A 25,900-nucleotide genomic window follows, 5' to 3' on the forward strand; every position below is an offset into this window, starting at 1 on the left:
ATAGAAGGACCAGTCAAACAATAATTATAGAAGTTCTCTAGCAGGTTAGGATTGTTGCAGAAAGCAACAACTAGCCACCTCAACAATCTTGACTTTGAAACTGCATTTTCCATTGTAAATTTTAAATTACTTATTTTCCAAGCCTTGACTGGAAAGTGAAATTCATTTTGTTTTTCTTTCTCTGGTTGATTAAAGGGAGTTATGCAGAGCTTAAACAAGGAATTGGAGGAAGCATTTGTTTCTATTCCATTGTATTTTGTAAATGCTATTTTATTAGAATTCTTGATGTGGTACCCTGCATAGCAAAATGCATTATGGCAGGCTGCATTACCATGCAGCTGCATAAAATGCAACACCCAGGCTTTCACCTCTTCTCTTTCACCTGGGGGGTCCAACATTTTTTCTTCCACATGATCAGCAATTTGCTTGCACTTTTCCCATTCTAGTGCACTGCATGCAGCCTCCTGGAGAAAACAAACATCAGTGGATGATTACTTCACAAAACAATTGGGTTCCGTCTGCAGGAGTCCCCCTCTCTGAGTTGCTTTAATTCTGCGACTTTGTGCAACCCATTCCCGCACTGACTCATCTTTATGGCCCATCTTTATACACCATTGCAAAAAGGTTAATACAATTTGAGGAGCAAAACATTCAAGACATGTTCCAGTCTTCCAGACTATCATATGACCCATTAAAGCTTAATGTATATTTTATGGTCTCTGCTTGTATTTCACACTAATCAGTTTGTACACCTTCAGGATTATTACAGTGTTGGTGATGTTGCACCTTTAGATTCCGACAGCCTCTCCATTATATTGTATTAACACCTTTACAGAGTGTCTTCCTCTAAAGAGAACTTTAAGTTTTAGGCTGAATTAGGCCACGAGAGCACAAAACACAAAGTAATGGAATGTCAGATCAACTACGTGATGAAAATAGTTGGATGGCTGAAACTGGCTGCGCAGGAGCTTTTTTGTGTGGTGTTTTTTCTTTTGTTGACCTGTTACCTGGACCAAGAAGAAAATCTTGCAGGAGATGTCAAAAATAACCTGGTTAGCTCTCTATTCCCAGTTTTATTGCCTATAGTAACTTTCCCCCATAGACTAGAGTTTAAAATTGCTGTAAGTCAATGGGGCTAAGACAACCCAAAATAGTTTGTGCCCTCAACTCGTTCTGTTACCAAATAAACAGTCTTCACCATAACTTAACTGGATGTTTCTGTTTCTGAAGAGTTTGGCCACATTGCAAAATTTGTAAAGCTCGTCAGCACAAAAGCTAAAGTATTATCAGGGCATATCAGGAGGTGACTGTTAAATGGCCTACTTAACCAATGTCGATTTTAAATATAGGCAAGCTTGTCTTATTGCCCACATCCTTTAACGTTGGGACTTTTTTTGTGGTTTGTGTACTTATTTGCTCTCATAACCAATTCTGAAATACTGAGCAAGAAATTATGAAATTTAATGTTGTGTTGAAAATGCATGTGAATAGAAATACTATTAATTATAATAGTTATGCATTTTATAGAAAGTTTTGTTCCACTTTCTGGTAAATTGTGGGGATCACTTTAAAATGTTCCCAGAGCTTTTTGGGGTATAGAGGGGAAAGGAAACAACTGTTTAAAGGTGTTTATTTTAGACCCCCCCCAAAAAAAATGTTCAAGGCCTATAATTTGTGTTCCACAGATAATTTTGTGATGCTCAGTACCTCAAGGAAGGCTTAGTATCTGTAAATATTTCTGCATGTGGAAAGAGTTTATTTGGTGTCTTTGCCTTAATGTCATTTAATACGTTTTGCCCATAATCTAACACACTCTTTGTTCAGTGACTCACCTGAACCATTCAGATAATGCAATATTTAAGGAATGTGACTTGAGATTGGGTGAAAGGTGCTGGGACTAGGAACAGTCTGCTCATCGAGTACCCTTGAGTATATAATTGCTGTGGTGAAAGGCTTGAACCTGCTGGTGGAAAATTGCATTTTGTTCATAATTTAATTTTTGTGGGTGTGGATATAGAAAGCTGTGAGTGATGCTGTAAGGCCAGTTATCATGGACTACTGCAGTCCAAGTGAAAATACTCCAGTGCTGTAGAGCAGGGACTTCAATGATGAAGGAATTGTGTTATTTTTCCAAGTTGATAGAGGAAACTAGGCAGTGGCGTTCCCATGCCAATGTCCTCATAGGTGGAGGTAAGAGTGCTCTTGTCAGGAACTGTGGTGCATTTTGTGAATGGCACACTGCGGTCTCTGCACCAGTCGAGGGGGGAATAAATAATTTGGTGTGCCAGTAATATGTGGTTCTAATTTCCTCCGGGAGGCTGAGTTACCTGTTTTTGAGAAATTGCTTTTGCTAGCGACGGGAATGATATTCCAATGCAATGAGTCCCGCCATTCCGGGAATTAACCTTGGTTCTTGGTTACTTGGTCCTCCAAAATATTCCAACTGGAATTTAAACTGGAGGTGGTGAAGGGAGGGATTAAGCCAGAAATGGTATAAAGAACACACATTATACAATTTGACAATGTGGGTAATGGAAAGGCTTTAGGGTGTCAGGAGATGAATCTCACATCTGTCCTGTTCAAAATTGGAAGGGGTACAATTATAATAGGTTTTCAAATCTGATATTTCTATGGCGATTTGTGAGGATAGACTTTACAGTTTAACTGTACAAATGCATTAATCACATGGGATTATGGGTTTAGAAAGGTGGTAACAGTTGCTAGGTACAGGATTCTTGGTTATTTCAGTTCATTTGTGCCAAGTGGACTTCTGACTCTCTTTGATCCAGAAAAGGTATTAGGTTTTAAGCCCTGATCATTTGCTCATTGTCTGAATTATCCTTTCAGTGTTTTACTTATTTCATGTGCAAATGAAGATTGGAATATTATACTTTTACTCTGGCAGGCTTTGAGAATAAGGCTACTTGAGGTACAAACAAAGCATTGTGCAATTGAAGATGGCCTACAATTTGCAGTAAAGCTAAAACGGATGAAGTCTCCAGCATTTCATTTGTTTGAGATTTACATTTGAATGTGACACTCTATTTCTTGACGTGTGCAGAAATTGGTTTCAATTTGAGGTGGTATGTTTAGCGAGGAGTAACGAGACCACATACTTCATGAAATGTAATAATGAGTTACGACGAGTACACATGCAAACCATAAAAGTAACAAAGCAGATAATTGGGTCTTTGTCAAAAAAACTTGAAGCTTAACATAAAGAACTGTAGTTAAAATGCATTGGAGTGCAATGGGCACTTACAATTTCCATGCAAATGGCATAAAAGGCATTGCAGGTGCAAAAATAACGTTCTCTGGAATAGTAACTGGGCTGTGGTTTTATATATTGAGAAGAATATAAACAAAATGAAATCTCCAAGTGAAATGTGCAAGAAGTAACTTGGCAGTTCTTCAATGCAGAATGCAACTGATAGCAGAGAGGTGCAGCAATTGTTTTGCATTTGGAGGGTAAAACCAGAATTGGAAGCAATGCCCATTAAAATAAAATGGCAAATTTGGCCAGAACCCTTCATCCAGAGTCATTAGTATATGGAGTTTACCACCATGAAGAAATAAGGCAAATGCAAACGATGCATGTTGATCAATACTAGAGCTAGAAATGGGACGGGTTTAGTGGTTGTAGAAACGAAGAACTACAGATGCTGGCTAATACACACGTACCCAGTGCTGGAGTAACTCAGCAGGTCAGGTAGCATTTCTGGAAGAAGGGTCTTGACCCAAAACATCACCTATCCATGTTCTCCAGAAATACTGCCTGACCTACTGAGTTACCCCAGCACTTTGTGTCCTTGTGTTTAGTGCAACTCTTATCTGGGTCTGATCTGAGCATTATAATGAACTTGTGCTTAGGATGTGTTCGCTTGCTATTAAGCTCCATTGTACCAGATTCTCAAGACATGACTTTCATGAGAATACGTTTCCAAGTACCTTGGTGTCCATTTCTTGCAGTGGCTTATACGATGAACTATGCTGGGATCTGATTTTTTGCAGGGAGCTGCAAAGGCGTCTGCATGGGACAAGGGAAGTAGTGGAAAAGGGGAAATTGGAAAGGATCAAATCGACAGTAAGTGGGATGAACCTGAGAATTAGGGAACAATGGTAATTAGTTGATTTGAACAGAACAGCCAAGGGTTGGCGTCAATATTATGGTCTTTGATTTGCTATTCTCTTTAAATCCATTTCTAAGCTTTGTGTTAGCTAGAATGGGCTAACCGTTGTGTATGCCATTTGGCCCATATCCAGTGATCTTTGTGTACCAACAAGTCTCATCATAGAAGTCATGGCATCTGTTTTGCCCTATGGTCATCTGCTTCGATCTGTAGTTGCTTCTCCAATTATCAATTGAAGGGTGTGAGGTAGAGTTTTGTAGTTAATGCTGATGTGTATTTCTGATGTATACAATTCTTTGCTTTCTGTAGTATGTGTCTATAATGGCCTGGATTTGGCAGCTGTATTTTCTGGGGGATAATCTGATAATTGGCCTTAGCTGAACCATTTTTTTTTTTTTTTTTTTTTTGATTGAATATTTCTGAATGTGACTTAGTTATATTGTTTTCTGTTATTCTGAATCTGGTTTGGTATGGAAACAATAGCTTTAACTCTGAGCAGCCAATTGTGGAAACAAGGCCTTGTTTCTTCCTCCCTCTTTTCATCAGAATGTTTTCCCATTAAAAAAAGAATTGTACATTTTCAACTATAATATGGAATGTTCAAGATGTACAGTTATATAAAAATGACATCATAAACTATTAGTAAATGCAAGTTTGGTTCGGTTCTTGGTTTGATAGCTCTGGAACCTTCCGAAATGCAGTATTAAAAGGTTTTCTCGTGTCATTGTGTACACTACAACTATTAGATCTCACAAAACACTAAGGGGGGGAAAACACTTACTTTTCATCAGGTGTTTTCTAGCTTCATTGCTATCTTATTACAAAGTACACAAAAAGACTTAATGGGAGCGGAAATTGCTATGTAAAAGATGGTCTAAAGTAACTGGTATTGCAGTCATTTCCCTTAATCCAAGGATTGAACTTCTAGATTTTGATGTCCTTAATGGTAGTTAAAATGTGCAATTCTATGCAACAGCTCCAAGAGCTTGTTTATTAATCTACTCCAAGCGAAATTGTATCGATCACTTGACTTAAAGAAGCAGGCTAACCGGCTTAACATTTATTCTTTGTACTTTCAGCAGTCATGTTTTTTTTTTTGTTTTTTTTGCAATCATAACAATCTTCTAATGATTTTTGAAATATTTAATTTTCATTCCTTGCTAAGATTTGTATGAAGCATGCATTGATGTACAAGTGTAGTAGTAAAAAGCTGGCATTCCATTCTGTCAAAAATACCTCTCTGCAGCCACATAAATGGGACTTGCTGTTCATTACATTTACATTTGCCCAACCTTGCCCTGTATTTCTGGTAGAATTTTTTGTAATTAGGAATAATGCTGGCGATATGAGTGTATAGTCCATGAAACTGCATCTCTTATCCGGCAGATTGAGATTCTATAATAATGGCAACTGTCTCTGTTCTAACTACCTCTAAATGCAGCTGGTGCTAAAATTTCATCTGAGGTATAACCATTGCTTGAAAAAATGTTGATTTTTGGTGTTTTGGATGTGTTCAAACTTGACAAACAGCTTACATTTTTTTTAAATTTCATACAAATTTGTGCTGGCCTTGACGATGTCTCTGGGTTATTACAGAAAAATACAAATCATTGTTAATTAAGCAAATTAATGTTAATAATTAAGTTTGAATATATATTAGCTATAACCTGTTCGGAGTATTTCAATATCCCCTCTTTACAACTATAGTAATGATAATGTTGAGTTTGTTGCATCTACTGCAAGTACCAGTACTAAACAATGAAAATAGTTTTGAAATAGTAATTGAATCCAGCGCTTTGCTCTCGTGTGGTAATGGAGACTGTTTTTCAAAAAGCATAATTTAGTTTAAATACTTTTTTCCTTTATACAATTAATGAAACTACTTTGTGTTTGCAGACTCCTAGCACTTGGCATGAGATGGGTCTGAAAAGGAAGAATTCTCACAAACGTTCTGCATCGTGGGGCAGTGCAGATCAGCTGAAAGAGGCAAGTCATGTGCTAGTGTGAATGCTGTTATACCTGTGGGGATCCTGGTTAAATGACTTTGGTCACCTGGTTGCACACTGTGCAACACTTGGCCATACCAGCTCGAGTTAGAAACAAAATATATTTGAAAATTGAAAATGTTGTCAGGTTTGGGAGAAATAACAATAGAATGTGGTTCTTCAGAGCTGTTTTCCCCCTCTCAAAATTTGTGCTGTGGAGGGCAAATAACCACTACAAAAATGGGAATAATAATAATGGTATAATAATGCTCTCTTGTATTATCCCTTGATCTCACACTAACTGGAAAAACAAGAAAATTATATAAATAACCAGTCACCCAACTTTCTATGATAGGAATTAACTTATGGAAAGCATCAAATTTGGCACAAAACAAGTTACCTTTGTGATGCTAAACCCATTCTTTTGTGATAGATTAAAAATGATATTAAAAATGTTTCCTCTTAGTGACTAACTTTGAAGATAACTTTTTTTTTACTGGCAATGACTGTACTTTCAAAATATATAGTAAAGCACTTTGGAATGTTTGAGTTGAGGAAAGATGAGGCTGCAGATGTTTCGCAGGTTGGAGCCAACATGCTCTGTTGGGAATTTTCTGCTTGTGATGTAATATGGAAGATGGTCAACATCTTCTGAAATGAAATTATCTTAAAGTAAAGCAAAGTAATATTTAGATTGGTAAATTATTGAATAAATTATTGCATATATTCTGATTGTGCACTAAACGCTTTGGAGTTTTGTCATTGTTGTTATTGATGCACAGCTATTGGGAATCCAGATTCTTAAAATCTGAAGGTCCAAATGGCCAATACTTGCATTTTTTTTAAATTTCCAATTCCTTCCACTCGCAGACAGCAATGTACCTTAATCTTTGAGGTCTGGTGATGGGAGTGGAAATGTATTTGACTAGCATGCAAATTAAAATCAAAGCCTTGACCTTGCAATGCCAGCCTGGTTTTTGATCCATCTTATTGTGGGCTCTAGCTCCAGTTTAGAAGCTGGAGCCTGTAATTGGCACTGAGGCTTCAACGCAGTGTAGAGGAACTGCTCACAGTTGAGTGCCAACTTTCATCTGAAACTTGTCTGCCCTCTTGGTTAGAAACAAGATATTCATAACACTATTTGAAAATGATTATGGGAATTCCATGGTGTGGGATTCCAGATTTTATCCACAATCAGAATGCTGTTATCTGGTCACTTGTGGTGGCTTGTGAGAATGTGATTCCTCTACCACATTTCTACAGCAAATATCTTTCAGAAGTACTTCAATGCACTTTGATGGTTTATAAACTCTTGAACCATATAAAATGCAATGTACATGGAATGCAGCAAATTTCCACTGATTTTTAATTTTTAGCTTCAACTGAAAACATTTGTGGTTATTTTGTTATTGTTATGAACAAGGACAAACTATAGTGAGCGATAAGATTGGTTAAGCTCTTATTAAAACCCTTTGTGGTCGCCCTGCTGCTTGCAATTATAATTCCAATGTTAAAAACTTGTTTGGAAACCTTGTTGGAGGGAAGATCAAGTGGGATTCCCGAGGGCAAATTGAAAGGGGTCAATTTGTTTTTAAACATTTCAAGCTGGTTCATTGTATTTGCACGACAGCATGTTCCCTATTCTGCATTGTCATCACCCTTCAATCCAGTTTATCATCTGTCATAAATACAAAAGTTTCAATGACATTTGTTTTTGTACGTTTTGAATATGCGTCAACAAAAAAATTAATATTGAGTTCCTGTTAGCCATTACCTTTTGAAATGTTTTGCCACATACAAGCCAAGCTTTAAAAAGTGAAAAGTTAAGCTTGAATGTCTTATAGAACATGGTATTTTAAAGTAGAATTTCAATGTTGTTATATATCACCATGTTGTTAAACTTGTCAAAATTGCCCAGATTGTGCAGTCTAACCAGTAAATTTGGCTAAAGTATGTTCCAATATAATCACATAATTGCTTCAACATACTACAGCTGTGAAATCCATAGCAGCTTGTTGACTTTCATAATACAAGCAAAGAATGACATCACTTCTCCCTCCTCCTTTTCCTGCTTCCATCCAAGGACCCCAGCTGTTCTTCTAGGTGTGACAGGTTAATGTGCACCTCCTTTAACCTTGTATACTGCATTTGGTATTCATGATATTGCCTACTGTACGTTGAATTCTCCAATTTTAGGCTACCTCTAACACCAACCCCCTCCCGCCCCTTTAGAAGAACAGTATGACCCAAACTGGAGAACCAATTTTAAGGCATATTATTGGTCGCATGTCTATGGAGACTCTGAATCACACCTGGATTCCCACCTATATCTCTTCCTCCCCACCCCCACTACATTTTTTCTGGCTTCACAATTTTCAACTCTTCAAACTGTCTTTCTTGCACCTTCTGACCTTTGTTCCAACCATCTGCCTGTCAAACCCCCCTTGCATGTGTTCACCTATTAACCTGCCATGCTTTGTCCTAATTTTCCTCTCCCAAGTCTCCCAATTGTGTCTCGGTTCCTGTATACCAATACGATTATAACTGGTCCTCTATCTTAATTCCTTTTTTCCTTGAATGTATTCCTTAGTTCCATTTAATATTCAAAATGGATTTGTTTTCTGTTTTGAATATATTCAGCAGGTGAGTGTCCACACAAAGTAAGAAATTAAGAATTTTAATATTTTCCTTTGTGTCATCTCACCAGATTGCAAAGCTCAGACAGCAACTCCAGCGCACCAAACTCACCAAGCAGCACGGCAGAGACAAAGAACGACAGTCGCCACTGCACGGAGATCATACTGCCATGGGTTTAGTACAGCAAGTAAGATGCAATTCCTTGTCAAATGGACTTTGACTGTATGATAGTGATTTAGAGTTTAACTAAGTTTTATTTAAATCTACTGTAACCTAGATCAATCTCCATAGACAAGGGACCAATTGTATGCCTTAAATATGGTTTTCCAGTTTGAATCGTACTGATTTGCAAACATCTTAAAAATGTGTATTGGGGGGAACAAAGCATTCTGCCAGTTTTAATTGTCTGATCTTGGTCTTGAATATTGATTACTGAAATACAGGAGATCTTTAGTTTGCTTTTCAGAAAAATATATATACAAGCATTGCATAAGGGAGAAGTGTATTGAAGACCCCATTTCTATTTACTATTTACCTACTGTAATCTTTAGAAATGTTTCCACATCAATCAGTCCACATAATTCCAGCAATATTTTGCCTTTTTGTGGTTTATTTAATGATATTTATATGATATACTCTTGTATTCAGGACTATTTTGAGTATCTCAACATAGTTGTGAATCATTTAGATTATGGAGCTATGATTAAACACAGGTTTATCCTGTGAGAATTTTTTCGAAAGTTCAAATTTGTCTATAAGTAAGTTAATAATGCCTGCAAATAAGTTAATTATTCTATTGGTGTGTGCTCTTTAAAACTGTAAACATTTATTTTTTCATTGAATTTTTGTTGTTTTTAATTACATTACATTGATCTTCAAAAGGGAACTTCCAAGTTTGTACCGATTTTGCCAGCAAACCTTGCAATCACAAAGTTAATTCCACGACTTAGGAACAGCTTGGAAGCAATAAATCAAGAAATTGAAGGGATGTTTATAAAAGAACCTGGAGATAAAGAGTTACTGAGGGTATGTATATTTAAACTATCGCTTGAATGGTTTGTTTATAGGCAACTCCTGTGTTCCAGCTGCTTGAATAATTACTCCTCACAGAAAGTGTAAATCACTTTTTCATTTTGTGCTGCTTGACCCATGTGCAGGTCATGGAAAATTCCAATACAGGCAGACCCTTTTGTAGGGATCCAATCCCTTGCCCCCCTCAGCCCCATAATGTAGTGTTGCCGATACATCCAATTGCACACGTTATTGAATATGGGGCATGGTGATTTTAGAAGTTGGCTTCAAATGAGTTGCGTAGTGATAGTAGGATAGTAGTTTACAAATACACAGATTAGATGTTAAAAGTCCAAAGTGACAAATATCAATTTACTCCCGATGGTGATGGGAGCCTTCTGCACTCACCTACGCTCCTCCGATGTTGAGAAAGGCTAGGCAGACATGTCATTGGATTATCAAGTGGGCACCTACTTTCATTGACATTTCGCTGATTGAACCCACAACGTCTCCAGTAGGCTCAGCGGTGCATTCTGGCATCCCAGAACCACCCCCCTCTGCATCTGTCTAGTTGGTTATTTGGGAGACCAAATGGGGTCTTTCCTCTTCAGCCAGAACCACTGGCTACTCCGCTCTGCCACCCGTGATGTTTCTTTGATGGCCTGGCGTAGGGCTTGTCCGCTGATCCCCAGGTCCTTCATCAGTCTTAAGGTAGATGTTGCCACGAATCCTCGACATCCAACTTCTACCGGGCAGATCTTAGTTCTCCAGCCCCGCTGTTCTGCCTCCGCTGCAAGCTCTGTAATATCGCAGTTTCTTTCTTTCGAAGGCTTCCTGCACAGCATCCTCCCAAGGGGCTGTGAGCTCCACAAAATACACCATGCGCTGAGAGTTTGACCAGAGCACAAGATCAGGCCTCAAGTTGGTGATGGCTATCTCTGATGGAACTGTAAGCCATTGGTCCACGTCCACCAGCATCTGCCAATCCCGGGCTGCCTCCAGCTGTCCAAACCTGGTCCTTGGTGGAATTTTCCATTGCCTTTGTAGTAGGAAAGTAGTAGCTCAAACGTTCAATGTATTAAGTGTTCAAGAAGGAACTGCAGATGCTGGAAGATCGAAGGTACACAAAAATGCTGGAGAAACTCAGCGGGTGCAGCATGAGCAAAGGAAATGGGTGACGTTTCGGGCCGAAACCCTTCTTCAGACTGATGGGGGGGTGGGGTGGAGATGGAAGGAAAAGGGGAAGAGGAGGAGGGCAGGGGGATGGGAGGAGACAGCTCGAGGGTTAAGGAAGGGGAGGAGACCGCAAGGGCTAGCAAAATTGGGAGAAATCAATGTTCATGCCATCTGGACGCAAGCAACCCAGGCGGAATATGAGGTGCTGTTCCTCCAATTCAATGTATTAATCCGTTCAATGTATTAATCCTGTTAGAAGTCTATAGTGAATGTGTGAGAATTTATTGCAGAATTATATTGGGGAATTATGTGTGGGAAATATCACATCCTTGTCCATGCTAGCATTCCCCATGATTAATGGTCTCAAATCCAAGTGAACAGCCTCATCTGATTGTAATTTTAATTCATCTTGGTTCCTGCTTTTTGATATTCAAGGTTTTGAGTTCCACTGTATCTTGAGCGCACGTAATAGCAATTCAATTCATTGCCATAAAGAAATGTGTAGGAATTATAGAATTCATCCTTGTCAGGGATAGTAGTTATTACAATAGTGATTAAGCTGCCAAAATACCTTTTGTTAGCTGTGAAACACTTTCTGTTCTTGGACATGTTTTCAAAGATTGAATGGCACTATTAAAATTAATTCAATTGCCAATGAAATTCACTTATTCAAGTTGACAGTTGACCTTTGTGAAATAGGTGAAGCTGAGAATTATCTTTTGTGCACTTTGCAATGTTTTATAACTGAAGTATCGGCAACAGATAATGCACACAATCTAATAAACTAGTTTGATAAGTGGTTAGTTAAATTATTTCTGAAGTATTTTAAGGAGAGAATATTGCCTTTGGCACTGTCCTTGTGGTCATCCACTCCAATGCCAGATATCAGGTGAAGTTTGATAACACCCAATACGTTACTGTCTTATTAAAATTATGTGAGAAATCGTTTGGAATCTTCTTTTGGGGGGGGGGGGGGGGGGGGGGGGGGGAGATTGGGTAATTCCGCTGGTTCCTTCAGTGGGGGAGAAAAAACATTTTATTGTGCGGGTCTTGTGGCTGTGCAGATGTGTTATCACCATGTGGTTTGTTTCGGTGGCTTTAATTTCAAAGGTGAATTTTCGCAACATGTGAACCCAGGGGCTTGTGATATGATTAAAATACAGTGTGGTATACTATCTGTGTATTTGAAGTTTAATATTTTCAATCAGCACTTATCTGTGAAATAGTGGTTAATATGTTTTATTTGTTTGCTGTGATTTGGACTTTTCGCGTCACTTTATCCTCTTTCCTGTTCCTACTTTGTAGATTATGGATGCACCGGATGGGCACAGGGCACCCTTCCCTTCCCAGAGTTCCAGCAGCATTTCTCAGAGTGACCTTTCTCCTGTACCTCTTGAACAGACCAGTGGCCATAGCAGTCCCTCTCCATATCCATCCCCATCCCCATCTCCTTCATACCCAAATGGAATCCAGGAAGAGGGACCTTGTATCATTGAAGATGTGGCATTTTTCATTCAAGATAAAGGTAAGACCATGATGGATACATAATGTTACAATATATAGATCAAATGTTTTCTGACATAAAAATGAGTGGTTTTGTACAAAGCTCTATTGTAATACAGACCAAGATTGTCTGAAGAAGGGTCTCAACCCGAAACATCGCCTATTCCTTTGCTCCATAGATGCTGCCTCACCCGCTGAGTTTCTCCAGCTTTTTTGTCTACTTTTGATTTTTCCAGCATCTGCAGTTCTTTCTTAAGCTTGGATAATGAATTGATTCTCTTTTTTACAAATATTCATGGCGATTTTGTCTGCAACTCAAGATACAATCATGCTCTGCTAACCATAGCTCCATAATGTTGCAATGAATGACATTAAAAGCACAATACTGATAAAGAACAATTACTAAAAGTGTGGAGAGATGTCAAGTCCATGTATTTGTATAGCACATTTAAAAACAGCTCGCGTTGACCAAAGTGCTGTACATCAGTTATTAATGTGCTACATACAATGGTACACTGACTTAACAATACATACATAAACTGTTTACAGCGCCCCCTCAGAGGGCCTCAAAAACGCTAGGGAGTAGAAATAGGTTATGAGCCTCGATTTAAAGGAGTCGATGGAGGGGACAGTTCTGATGAGGAGAGGGATGCTGTTCCACAGTCTAGGTGCTGCAACCGCAAAAGCACGGTCACCTCTGAGCTTAAACCTAGACCGGGGGATAGTCAGTAGCCCCAAGTTGCCCGACCTGAGGGACCTGGAGGTAGAATGGTGGGTTAGACGATTTTGATATATGGGGGGGGGGGGGGGGGGGGGGGGGGGGGGCGCAAGCCTGTTAAGGGCTTTGTAAATGAATAAGAGGAGCTTGAAGTTGATTCTGTACCGTACTGGGAGCCAGTGGAGCGAGGCCAGAATCGGGGTGATGTGGTCCCTTTTACGGGTACCCATCAGAAGTCTCGCTGCTGCGTTTTGAACCAATTGCAGGCGAGACGTATGATTGGCTGATGCCAGTGTATAGGGAGTTGCAGTAATCATGGCGGGAGGAGATGAATGTGTGGATGATTTTTTTTCAAGGTTGTCGAATTGGAGGAATGGTTTGATTTTAGCGGTGGTACAAAGCTGGAAGAAACTAGCTTTTACCACAGAGTTGACTTGCTTGTCAAACTTAAATGCGGAGTCAAATATCACGCCATGGTTATTGACGTGCGATTTGACTAAGGAGGTTAGGCTTCCAAGGCTGCCTGTTATCGTTTTGATGGAGTCGGACGGGCCGAGTAGGATGACCTCAGACTTGCTCTCGTATAGTTGGAGGAAGTTCTGTGCCCTCCAACATTTTATGTCCTCGAGCAGTGCATGAGGCTGTTTAAATTTGACCGATTGTTGGGTTTCAGGGGGAGATAGAGCTGTGTGTCATCTGCATAACAGTGAAAGAAATGCCATGCCTTTGAATGACTTGGCCGAGGGGGAGCATGTACAGAGAGAAGAGAATGGGGTCTAGGATGGAGTCTTGTGGTACCCCACAGAAAAGGCTAGCTGGGGAAGAGAAATAATTGCCTATATTGGTAGGGAAACTCCTATTTCTGAGGTAGGAAATGGCCAGCTCGGGGCAGTGTCATCAACACCAACCCCGTACCGGAAACTGTCAATTAGGATGGCGTGGTCCACTGTATCAAATGCTGTGCTGAGGTTGAGAAGGAGCAGGATTGCACAGTCGCCGGAGTCGATGGCGAGAAGCAGGTCGTTGTGTACCTTCAACATGGCAGACTCTGTGCTGTAGTGGGCCCTGAAACCTGATTGGAAACTTTCCAGGATGGTATTTTGATGTAGGTACGGTATTAGTTGATTTATAATCGCCTTTTCAAGGACTTTTGAGAGGAAAGGCAGTTTGGAAATAGGTCTGTAGTTACTAGGCAAGTTGGGGTCTAGATTGGGTTTTTTCAGGAGGGGCTGGACCACCGCATGCTTGAAACAGGTTGGAACAGTGCCAGTGGCCAGAAAACTGTTGATACAGAGGATGCTGGGACCAGCTATTGCAATGACATCCTTCAGAAGGGTAGTGGGGACAATGTCAAGGGGGCAGGTTTCATAGTGGAGCCAAGCACGGACAGGGAGATGAGATTTTGAGGGACAGGAAGGCAGAGATGCATCAAATATGATTGTGTTATGATATGACAGACGAGCATCAATAATTTCTATATTACAATTTGGGAGACTGGACAATAGCACCAGGTCGAGAGTATGGCCAAGCTTGTGAGTGGGTCCAGTGGTAAGTAGAGTCAGATTGAATGACTCTACCAGGTGCATAAATTCACTCACAAGAGGCTTACTAGGACAGCAGATGTGAATGTTAAAATCACCAAGAATCGAGACCCGGTCGAATTTGGACAAAGCGAGAGATAAGATCAGCAAATTGGGTGATAAAGTCCTTATGCATTTTTGCTGGGCGGTACACAAGAACAGTTAAGAGGGGATAGACTAGACCTACTATAGTTGCACTTCGAAACTGGAGAAATGATCAGCGTTCAGGAGGCGGCAGTTGAAATGTTTCTTAAACACAGTGGCTAGGCCCCCACCGCGTCTGGCGAGCCTGGGCGGGCTGAAAAAGTTACAGTTATCAGGACATAGTTCCACGAGTGGAGCAAGCTTACTTGGATTAAGCCAGGTTTCTGTGACCAGTAAAAAGTCCAACCCACGGGCGGTGAAGAAGTCGTTGAGAATGAAGATTTTGTTCGATAAGGATCTTGTGTTGATCAGGGCCATTTTAGCAGGGACAGCAGGTACGTTGTGGTCCGTTAGCAGCTCCCATGCCAGCGGGCGGAAGTTCAGGGAGACCACGCCGCTGCGTTTCACAGATGGCCTGGCTGGGAGCCCGTGGGCCGACAGACCGGGGACTGAGATGATTGAACGGATAGAGGCATACCTGAGCTTGAGGGACCTCCGATGAATGGAGCAGTAGGGCCGACCAGGTCCGGCTTCGCAGCGCTGGGCGAGGTAGGCTGATGTTGGGTGAGTGTGGACGAGATTCTTCAGCTTTTCCTGAGCACCCGCGTGTTTACTCCGCCTTCTGGCTCAGTTCGTGCGGCGATGACTAAGGCTGGGCCCATGCACCTACCGGGAGTTGAGCGAGGAGCGATCTTTGGAGGAAGTTTTGTCCAGGGCCTTGGATGAAGTCGACAACAGAGGCTCGGATGTTCAGGAGTGTTTGCCGTTCGTAGGCTAAGACTACCTGCAGATCATGCGGATGTCGAGGCGAGCGACGACAGGCAGCCAGACACAATGGTGCGGCCATCAAGGAAAATTAGTTCTGCCGTTCGTAGAGTGAATGTGTATGCATGTCAGACTTTTCAATTTAAAAATATTAGGAAAGCTCTCATATTTAGGTTGTCCATAAATTGAGCATTTGTAACCTGGGGAGAAACTGACAAATTGGACTCTTTGTATTTTTCCATGGCATTTGACAATCTTTATGCTACAAGAGTTAAAGATTGTATGCAAATAATTGTAAAGGTAATTGTGTTGAAGTGTTCTGATCACTAAGATGGCTGTCTCAATGCCTGCAAGGGATCAATCATTTCTGAAATTCCCTTGCAAGTTGCCAAAGTTTCTCTGAATGCATGCAATACCAAAATTACGCTCTTGACTATTTAATAAAAGCAACAGATTCCCAACCCTTTACTGGCTCTTTTATCTTATCTTAATTGTGTCCTTCTGTTGTGTCTATAGTTCCTTGTTAACACTCCTGTGGTAGTAAATTTGTGCATGATATTCCTAGGTTGCTTTTAATGTTATTTTTACATTGTGCAAAAGTCATTTCTGGGTTTTCGCCATTTGAAAAGCGGGTGAATGGATCTCAATCCAGAATTATCTGTGCATTAACTGTCCAAAGCACTAGTTTGCTAACGTGCTTCTTCACAACCATGGAATTGGAAAAACATGCAAAAATTTGATTTTACTTGCTTTGGCTTCAACCTAAGTGAAGACAGTAAGTTACAGGAGTGCAGAAATAAGAGTAGGACTCAATGGGGATGTCTACTTGGGTCCAGTGTGAACATGATGGGCTGAATGGCCTCCATTGGCCTAGAAAGGGTCATTATATAATTATACGCATTAATTTAAAGCTTATTGCATTTGTCTCAATTTGGGTGAATCCTATATTCCTTGAATCTTGGAATTTGATTTTGTTTGTTTCTCATGTATTGGAATGGAATTCATGGTTCATTTTTGTGATGGTATCAAAACATCCTTACAGCCACCTGATCATTTAATGTCTGTTGTATTGTACGAATCGAAGTATAAGTATATTAAGTAATCGTGTATTAATTCTTGCTGCAGGTGTGGCTTGCCATCTATTGATTTTAAGATGTACATTCATAAATTTCTCATAACCATTTGATTACACAAAAAATCTGCTTTGCTAAATCAGTTCCTCCACATTTTGTTTTTACACACAGATGGTGGCACAAGCTCTCCTCTCCTGAAATATGCTTCCTCTCCCAAACCAAACCACAGCTACATGTTCAAGCGGGAGCCTCCCGAGGGTTGTGAGCGGGTGACTGCATTTGAAGAAACTCCGTAAGTTAAATCTATACAAAAATCAATTGAGTGCACAATCTTTTTTTCACAAAAGCTCTTTGTGTTTTTTGTAGTAATTTGATGGTATTTCCCAATCAAACATTATGCAGCTAAACTGAAAGCAACTTTGCACTCAACCTTTCTGCAACAACGATATCAGTTGATGGGCTTGCTGCCTATTACTAAATCTGGTTCAATGGTACTTTATTGGCGCCTGTACCCAAGTACAGTAAGATTGCTAATTGGATAAAGTTCAGTTACAATCGTGCTAAACATTAGGCACAATCGTACTAAATATTAGTGTAAGATGGTGACCACTCGGTGGCACCTCAGAGGGCGTTGGAGGTCAGTCCCAAGCCATCTATGCCATCTTGAAGGCTCTAAATCTGAGTGTGCTTACAGATTTAACAATTAAATGGGTGCTGCCCCCCCTCCACCACAATTTCCCCCCATATTTACATTGATTCCAAGAATCTCTTGATTCTTAGCCCTGCGTAGTAGCATCAGGTGTAGAACTTTTTCCTTCCTAATTAATATACAGGTGTAACTCTGTCACTCTCCAAAGGCATTCTCGTCCAATATTGATAAGTGCAGCTTCTCCATCCATGCAAGGTTGAAGCCTGTGTAACCTATTTTGAGGCATAAAATTGTTGTGATCTCTCCTTTCTCATTAGTGTTTGCCTAACTTTTACAGTGATGCTAGAATGAAGCTTCATTCTGTTTGTTAAATGTAGTTGGCAATGGATTGAAATTTAGGCAAAATTGAAAAACTGAACTTTCGATTCAATGTTGTGGGCCTTGTCCTATTTGCCCCTGCTAGTGTCAGGTTTTCTCTCGAATGATCCTAAAATCCTGCTACTGCATAAAGAAACAATTCAACCATATTGAATGCCAATTATTGCACACCTCTACCTCTTCATCTGCAGATTTATAATGGGAATTAATATTTCACTAGAACATGAATAAACAAATAAAATCTAGTGTGCAGAATACATGGGACGACAAGCTGATTGAATTCCAAATTCAATAGCTTGCTGTAACAAGGTGTACATTGTAGCAGAACGGTCACTGTGACCAATGCATTTTACAGCAGCTTGAATAGAAAGGCTGGATTCGTTAGATTTAGATATGCAAGTGTTTACATGCTATTCAGTGTCATATAGCAGACAATATTCTCAGAGGGTAAATTGTTCAAAATCTGGGCAAGTAATCTGTATATTGAATATTCCTAAATATTCTGCATCAAACCTTGTGGGAATCTTTATGTTTGGAAAAAGCAATGCTTTGAAGTAATCAAATCAAGTAAAATCTTCCTGGCATCAATTTCCAATGAAGTAGTGAAGCGGCACAAATGAACAAACGTGCTCATTTAATTCTTTTACGAGTGAATTTAAGTGAAATAAAACGGTAAAATTGCAACTTCAACTGAAAATGTAAGACTGCAGATCTATGAAAGCAGAGGTACTGCTGTGATACTTATTTATGAAGTTTCAGCAATCCAGTTGCAACATAAATTAAATCCTGAAGGTAAACTGTTATAAAAAAATCTATTATAATAGATTTGATATTACGATTTGTCATGTTGGTATGCAAGCACGGTAGTGATAATTAAATTGGATGCTGCCTTGAAACCACAGTGTACAGTCTAGATTAAAATGCTTACTCAATTAAATGATTGAGAATTAATCTCTCTTTTTTCCCTCCCCAGGGCCATTTCCTTTGAACAGGCTTTGCTATACTCGTGTCCTGATAAAAACAAGGTTAATTTCAATCCCACTGGCTCTGCCTTCTGCCCAGTCCATATCCTTAAGCCTCTCTTACCAACTGTTGACTTGATATTGAGGCACTTACCAGCATCGATTTCTACGACCCCTTCCAGCGCAGGGGTATCTTCGAGCACTTTGACTTCTTGCCAGTCGACAACTCAGGTCTCATTCCAGCAACCGATGGAGAATTCAGGGAGCACAGACTTTGCTGAGCTTTCTAAGGAACAACCTCTACAGTTTGATCCTTGGAAACTTGTTCAGACAGAAGAAGGTGCCTTTTTTCAGAGCTCATTAATAATTTAAACTTGTAAATCTGTAAAAGGTAAATAGCTGACTGGAACTTTACACCCAACAAAAGTTTGATTAAATACTAGAGAATGTGCCTGTGCTAGCTGTTGATGCATTGTTTTCTGACTGCAGGTTTAAGTTTCATATGTTAACAGGCCAGTTAGTGGAAATTTTGGCAAAGCATCATTGGAACTTGTCCGTAAACGTTTATGCTGAAAGCAGTTAATTAATTAACAAGGCACCAAATATCTGTTTGTGTGAATACAAATTCTTGACATATATGCATTATATATGTTGGAGTGTATTGTGACAAATTTGGAGATGCCTGCTAGTCTTATCCTGCACCTTTTAAATGACAGTACATTTTGCTCCTTGGTCAAAGGTGAAATGTTGCCAGTGCTGTCACAGTAAGCCCCACAAGTTTAAGCTGAGGAAAAGTATAAAGTCATAGGACATTCTAATTGTTGGCCACTATCTGGTAATTTTGATGGAGTACTTTTTCAGTCAGCTTTTAACCTTGTATAATACCTTGTGTGCAAGACTGCTACAGTATTTAGAAAATAAAATTGTTTATATATTGAAAGATGCACATTGGAACCTTTTTTCCTTGGATAACCTTGCTCTATACGGAAAGCATTCGGTTTGCATTTTTTATGAAGTGTAGGGCACTGCTGTTATTTTAAAGGCTGTAAAATATAGTCTGAGTATAATCGATGCACAAAGACCACTTGACGGAACTATTGGACAGTGAAATACTGGAATAGGAGTGAACTCTAGCAGCGAGTGCATATTTCCTGTCAATCACACACTTGTATAAGCTCAACAAAGAAAGTGAACTGAATGATGTTTGATCTGCTTCGAAGCTTTATTATCTCTACATAGATAAAGGTATAGTGGCACAACTTAAGGCCACTAATAGGGATGTCACGGGGGAATTGAAATGTGTTTATTCAGTATTGAGCAAAATGATCACTTCCAATTACTTTTAATTGGGACTGAAAATGAATTGCCACAAAATGATCTGACTTGCTGTGAAGGAGTAGAAGGGTATTTTAAAATCAACTAAGTCAATCAAGGTAACAATTGAAATATTGAGAATTGATAAATTAACTGTGTAGAAAGTGATTAGACTAATTAAAAATTGTTAAACAATTTCATACCTAGGATTGGGTTTGGTTACACTCAACTAGCATAAGATTAAGTCTGTTGACCCAAATATTTTTGTGTATATTGAACTTTGCTATTGTATTTTACATAGCAGAATACACTTATTGTCCCCTTTGTATACTTCAAATTTCTCTAGTTTGCTCTGGGCTGGAGTTTGCCTATGCCTTGGGTAGGATTTTTTTTTCTCCAGTTAACAATTCTAAATGTATCCATTGAAAAGTTAAATTGTCATGAAATTCTATTTTTGAATAGCATAAAGGAATTTCTCTACAGTAGTATTAAAATATTAACAGCCACGTACATCTATGAATTCAATGAAAAAATGTCCATGCCACTATTTAGAATCAGACTGAAAATAATGGCTTAATTCAACAATTTGATTGCACCATCTTGCAAATATTGCAAAAGCTTTGAGGCAGGGTGAGGAGAGAAGAGAGAATCGGCGAACACAAGGTCTATTTGCACCAGTTATGTTTGACAGTACTTGTATTTAAATTTACTTTCTCGTTATCACTGTTTCAAATGTGTTTTATACTGAATTGTATTTTTAATTTTACTTCTAATATAAATCCGGGCTTAAATATACAGATGTAGTTTTTTTTCGGTATTTATTTAAACAGTTGATGTACCCATTTAAAGGGCTAGCTTCATTTAAGGTCTAACTTGGGTATTAAAAAAATGAAACCTAGCTTAAAAGCAAAGTGTACAGATTAAATAAAAAAACTGCTTAATTCCTCTGCATTCCAGTTTAATTTACAGGTATATTCTGATACAGAGCCTGTGAAAATAAGAGCAACAGCTTTTCAACTCTTGGTGTCTCAATCTGAAGATTGTGTGGTTAAATATGGCTTCTGGAACAAATTTAGAATGGATTGCCCAAAGGAATTGTCAGGGGCATGGACAATGTGTTTGCATTTTTGGTTTGGCAACCTTTTGTTTCTCTTCCATGTCCATGATGAAACGGTAGACTGCAATATAGGTCTAATGATCTTCAAAACTGCTTTGAAAGAGGCTTGATACACTGGATAGTGCAGTGCAATTATTAACTCTGTACTTGGAGCTGCATTCTTACCTGTATATTACTCGGTGTCTTTCTACCACCACAAACTTGACTTTCACAATTCAGATTTTGTAGTATGCCATTCTGTACCATTTAAGGAGACTACCAGTGTAAAACAGTCCTGTAATAATGGTAAGAGTGAAATGTAATTATCCTTGCAGTGAAGGAAATGTCTAGATAGCTATTTTTGGGGGGTTTGAAATTTATCTTGTGTGTTTAGCTCTGTCTGCATAGGCAAAAGTAAAATATTGTGTAACTCTTAAATATAGTTCTGTCTACACATGTCATTCATGTTCCATTTTAATTTATTATGTAGCCTTATGTGCCCTGATGCTATAGTGTTCCCTACATAACATCTGCAAAGGAAACTAGTTTGAACAGATTTCAAAGTTTATTCATGGAATTAATTGGGTGATAGGATTTGTGTCTTCTGAAATGGTGAGGAAAATATCTTGGTGTTTATTTTGTTACTGGGCTTGGATTCAGCTTAGCAACAGCACCTCTGTAAACAAATTTTTGTGGTTGTTGTGTTGGGTCTACTGTCTTTAATTCATTTAATAATTTGTGTGCTGTTTATAGGTCAGTATTTGCTACCTATCTCAGTGGGATGCTGCTGCCTTGCATTGCAGCAACCAGTGTCTTGGAATTTGGCTTGAGTGCTGCCATCTAGGGAGTTCCGGGATGATTGAGGAATAGGATTTACTTCCCCAGTTCCTCAACATTAAAAATATATTTATCTGGAAACGTTTGTATTGTAGTCAGTGAGATAGTATCTCTATTAAGGCAGTTCTCTCTATTTTCCCCCACCCTGTTATTTTTGGGCATTGGGTTGGTAATGACACTCCCAAGTTGGTATTTAAAAATGTTGCAGATTTGTAGTCAAGTGAGACTTTGAATCAGGACTAGTGAAATTTGAGTAAATTGCTTGGCAGCTACCAGGATGTGGGCAAACATGCTTTTGGGGCATCAGCACCTTCTGGTGGTAGAAATTCAGTACTGTAGCAGTGTTACATGGGCTTGTAGTTTTTGAAACCAAGTCATTGACAGCTGCAAACACAAACTATTTTCTCTCTCCTTGCTTTAATCTCGAATTACACTTAATTTTGATTTAGTTTACAGCTGACTTTAAAATCTGAATCGGATCACTTGCTGTTTTGCCCCTCTTAGGGGGGTGGGGAGAAACCTTGCAAATATCTCTACATATACTTTCCAAGGGAATTGAGCAGTTACTTTTTTCAAAGCAATTATCTGTATGATCCTTGTAAATAGCTAAGTTGAATGAAGTATATAAAGGCAGGCATTGTAGCATAACATTACTCTGCCATAAAAACACTACCTTTTTCCTTCTGTTATATGTTGTTGAAATGTCTATCCACCTTAGGAAACAAAGTAAGAATATCTAAAGAATTCTATTTGTGTTGTGTTTTCTATTTGTAGTGTATTTGTTGATCAGAATAACCTCTGTTAGGATGATGGCAGATAACTGATACCACATGAATGTTTACGAGTGAAGGAAATTGCTGGCCAAAATGGTTAATGAAACACCAGATTTGTATTGAAAGGATTGAATTGGCCTGGAAGCAAATCTTTGTAGAATTTATTTTGTTTTATTGACACTATTGAGGGTTTGGTTGACATTGTACATATGTTTCAAACATTAAGCTTGGACAAATGTATGCCACATTAGCTTGTGGATTTGTGTGTGTGTTTTTTTTTTAAGTAGGTTCAGTTTCAGAAAATACCAATAAAAGTGCCAATTTCCACTGCAGACACCTTTGTGTTGTACATAAAGGAGATTATGAACTGGTGTAACACTTTAATTATTTAGTATCACGGAATGAAAATAAAATAGTGTACTGATGTCTATAGCCATACATAAGAGGAAAAACATTCCAGCATTTTCCAATTTGGACTTTTGCATAGTTATTTGATCTAATAACCTGCACAAATATTTTGCGCAATCAACCTAAACTCATTTCTACTGTGTATCTGAGCTTATTAACTCTCCAGTGAAAAGCCTTCAAATGTTTATATGTGAAACATGTTGCTGAGGCAGAGGTATACATGTTGGATATCCTAACTAGGACCTAACATCTGGGTTCTCATCTTCAACGGCAAGCCCATCATTCTATGCAAGTAGTAGGGGGAAGATCATTGTTTAACATGCTGCACATTTTGAGCTACGTGGTCTGGGGGGTGATCTAAAGTTCTCTATTATATGCAGTCTTTTTCTTTTCTGTTGCATCCTTTGTCCTTCTGCTTGCCGTCATTTTATTCTGCTTTTGAGCAGGTGCCTGATTGCCAGCATGTTAAGCAACAAATGTTTCCAATAATCTATAGTGCTACTAAACGATAGATTAGTCACAGTGTGATACAGTATGCCAGCGCTTCATTTAAAATGACCAGGATCATTGGAAAGTTTCTTGTGTTCATTTTTCACTTGAAAAATATGATTTAAAAACATGATATTTATCAGAAAGGACAAAATAAATTGGAAAATTTGGCAATTCAACACTACCAGCCTGGATTAAGTAAGTAAGTTTATTGGCCAAGTATTCACATACAAGGAATTTGCCTTGGTGCTCCGCTCACAAGTAACAACATGACATACAGTAACAGTTACAAATGACTCAGAAAACACTAAACATTAATAATAATAAAACATTAATGATAAAACACCATTGATCAAGCATGTGAACCAACAAAATACCAGATCAAAGGGAGGCTACAGATTTTTGGCTGTTGAGTAGAGCAACTACTCGTGGATAAAAACAGTTTTTATGTCTGGCTGTGGCAGCTTTGACAGTCCGGAGAAGCCTTCCAGAGGGAAGTGATTCAAAGAGTTTGTGACCAGGGTGAGAGGGGTCAGAGATGATCTTGCCCACTCGCTTCCTGGCCCTTGCAGTGTACAGTTCATCAATGGAGGGAAGGTTGCAGCCAATAATCTTCTTTGCTGATCGGGCGATTCGTTGCAGCCTCCAGGTGTCGTGCTTGGTGGCTGAGCCAAACCAGACCATGATGGAGAAGTTGAGAACAGACTCTACGATGGCCGTGTAGAATTGGACCATCATTGCCTGTGGCAGATTGTGCTTCCTCAGCTGCCGCAGGAAGTACATCCTCTGTTGTGCCTTTTTGACTGTGGAGTCGATGGTAGCCCCCCACTTAAGGTCCTTGGAGATGATGGTTCCCAGGAACTTAAAATACTCCACAGATGTGACTGCGGTGTTGTTGACGGTGAGTGGGGTGAGGGGAGGTGGAGCTCTCCTAAAGTCTACAATCAGTTCCACTGTCTTAAGAGCATTGAGCTCTAGGTTGTTGCGATGGCACCAGGACGCCAGCTGTGACACTTCCTGTCTGTAGGCAGATTCCTCCCCATCCTGGATCAGTCCAATCAGGGTTGTGTCGTCCGCAAACTTGAGAAGCTTGACGGGTGCCTGTGGAGGTGCAGTCGTTGGTGTAGAGAGAGCCTTGACCTGAAATGTCGACTGTCTTATTTACCTCCACAGATGTTGCCTGGCCCACTCAGTTCCTCCAGCAATTTATTTGTGCTCCAACTACCAGCATTTGCATCTCTTGCGTGCTGAAGATTATTGTTTTTTTACAACTTTAAGTAGATTTCATTCCTCAAAGCACTTTGTAGATGCAAAATGTAGTTGAATTGGCTCTGCTGGTTTGAGAGAGTGCCAATGTGTTTTCTGAAATCTTTGGGTCCTTTTTATTACAAATTCTAACATTTCAATGCATGTACATTTTCATTGACCTTTTGCATTGAGGTTTTTAATCTTATGCTGCCAACATTACAAAGATGTAATAGTCTATTACCTGTGACCACTGTTTGTCATTCAAGATAGACAATGACCTAGAGCCTTGCAAACTGTCTTCAGTTTGGTTCTTGAGCTGACAAAAAAAAGATAACAATTCTACAGTCGAGGTGATAGTGATTTAAAAGTTTTTCTGCCAATTTTAGTCATGTTTTCTCAAGTGAAAACTTAAATAACAGGCCCTCGGGTTGAGGTGTTACTGCCTAAATCAGTAGGAGCAGGAATATATGCTTTGAATGACTGGTTCTTTTGACTAATATTATTCAGCCACTTAATATTTCAAGGAAATAGCTTTCAAATTTAATTCCCAATGTCTGAGGAAATATTGCTGCAGTAGTTGAATTCTAACTATTCTAACTTTCATGGACTGAAAGGCCATCTCCTCTGCCATAAATTTGCAATAGAATGGAATATTTCATCTGAATTAACATCTGTTAGATGTTTTTCCCCCCACTTAACCAGTTCCAGCTCTCAGTTAACCACCTCCATTTTATTACTAATTGAGTGGCTGCAGTGTGAAACAAAATCACATGGAAACTATTGGTGAACGAGTAGATACCAGGGCCATACTAATCGAGTTGTGCTGATGGTTGGATTGGAGTAATAAATTGTTTCATTTAAAGACCCAACATGTTTATCACTTACCTTGAGTACATCAATACAGTAAGTGAAACATAGAAAATAGGTGCAGGAGGAGGCCATTCTGTCCTTCGAACCAGCACCGCCATTCATTGTCATCATGGCTGATCGTCCCCAATCAGTAGCCCGTGCCTGCCTTCTCCCC

At 39.3% G+C, this 25,900-nt stretch overlaps 1 protein-coding gene across 1 annotated transcript in view; it reads left to right on the top strand.

Annotated features, from left to right (window-relative positions):
• The window catches only part of LOC129710353 (glucocorticoid-induced transcript 1 protein-like), a 47,422-nt gene extending 24,361 nt beyond the window's left edge, over nt 1–23,061 (top strand). Inside the window, exons 3-8 of the mRNA XM_055657293.1 lie at nt 6,027–6,116; nt 8,823–8,939; nt 9,635–9,778; nt 12,245–12,464; nt 16,894–17,014; nt 18,723–23,061. Of these exons, the coding sequence (XP_055513268.1) occupies nt 6,027–6,116; nt 8,823–8,939; nt 9,635–9,778; nt 12,245–12,464; nt 16,894–17,014; nt 18,723–19,083 (1,053 nt within the window). The 3' untranslated portion in view covers nt 19,084–23,061. The remainder of the gene's footprint in view (nt 1–6,026; nt 6,117–8,822; nt 8,940–9,634; nt 9,779–12,244; nt 12,465–16,893; nt 17,015–18,722) is intronic.
• The last annotated feature ends 2,839 nt before the right edge of the window (nt 23,062–25,900 follow it).

The sequence above is a fragment of the Leucoraja erinacea genome, chromosome 27, assembly GCF_028641065.1.
Source record: "Leucoraja erinacea ecotype New England chromosome 27, Leri_hhj_1, whole genome shotgun sequence".
NCBI classification, from domain to species: Eukaryota; Metazoa; Chordata; class Chondrichthyes; order Rajiformes; family Rajidae; genus Leucoraja; species Leucoraja erinaceus.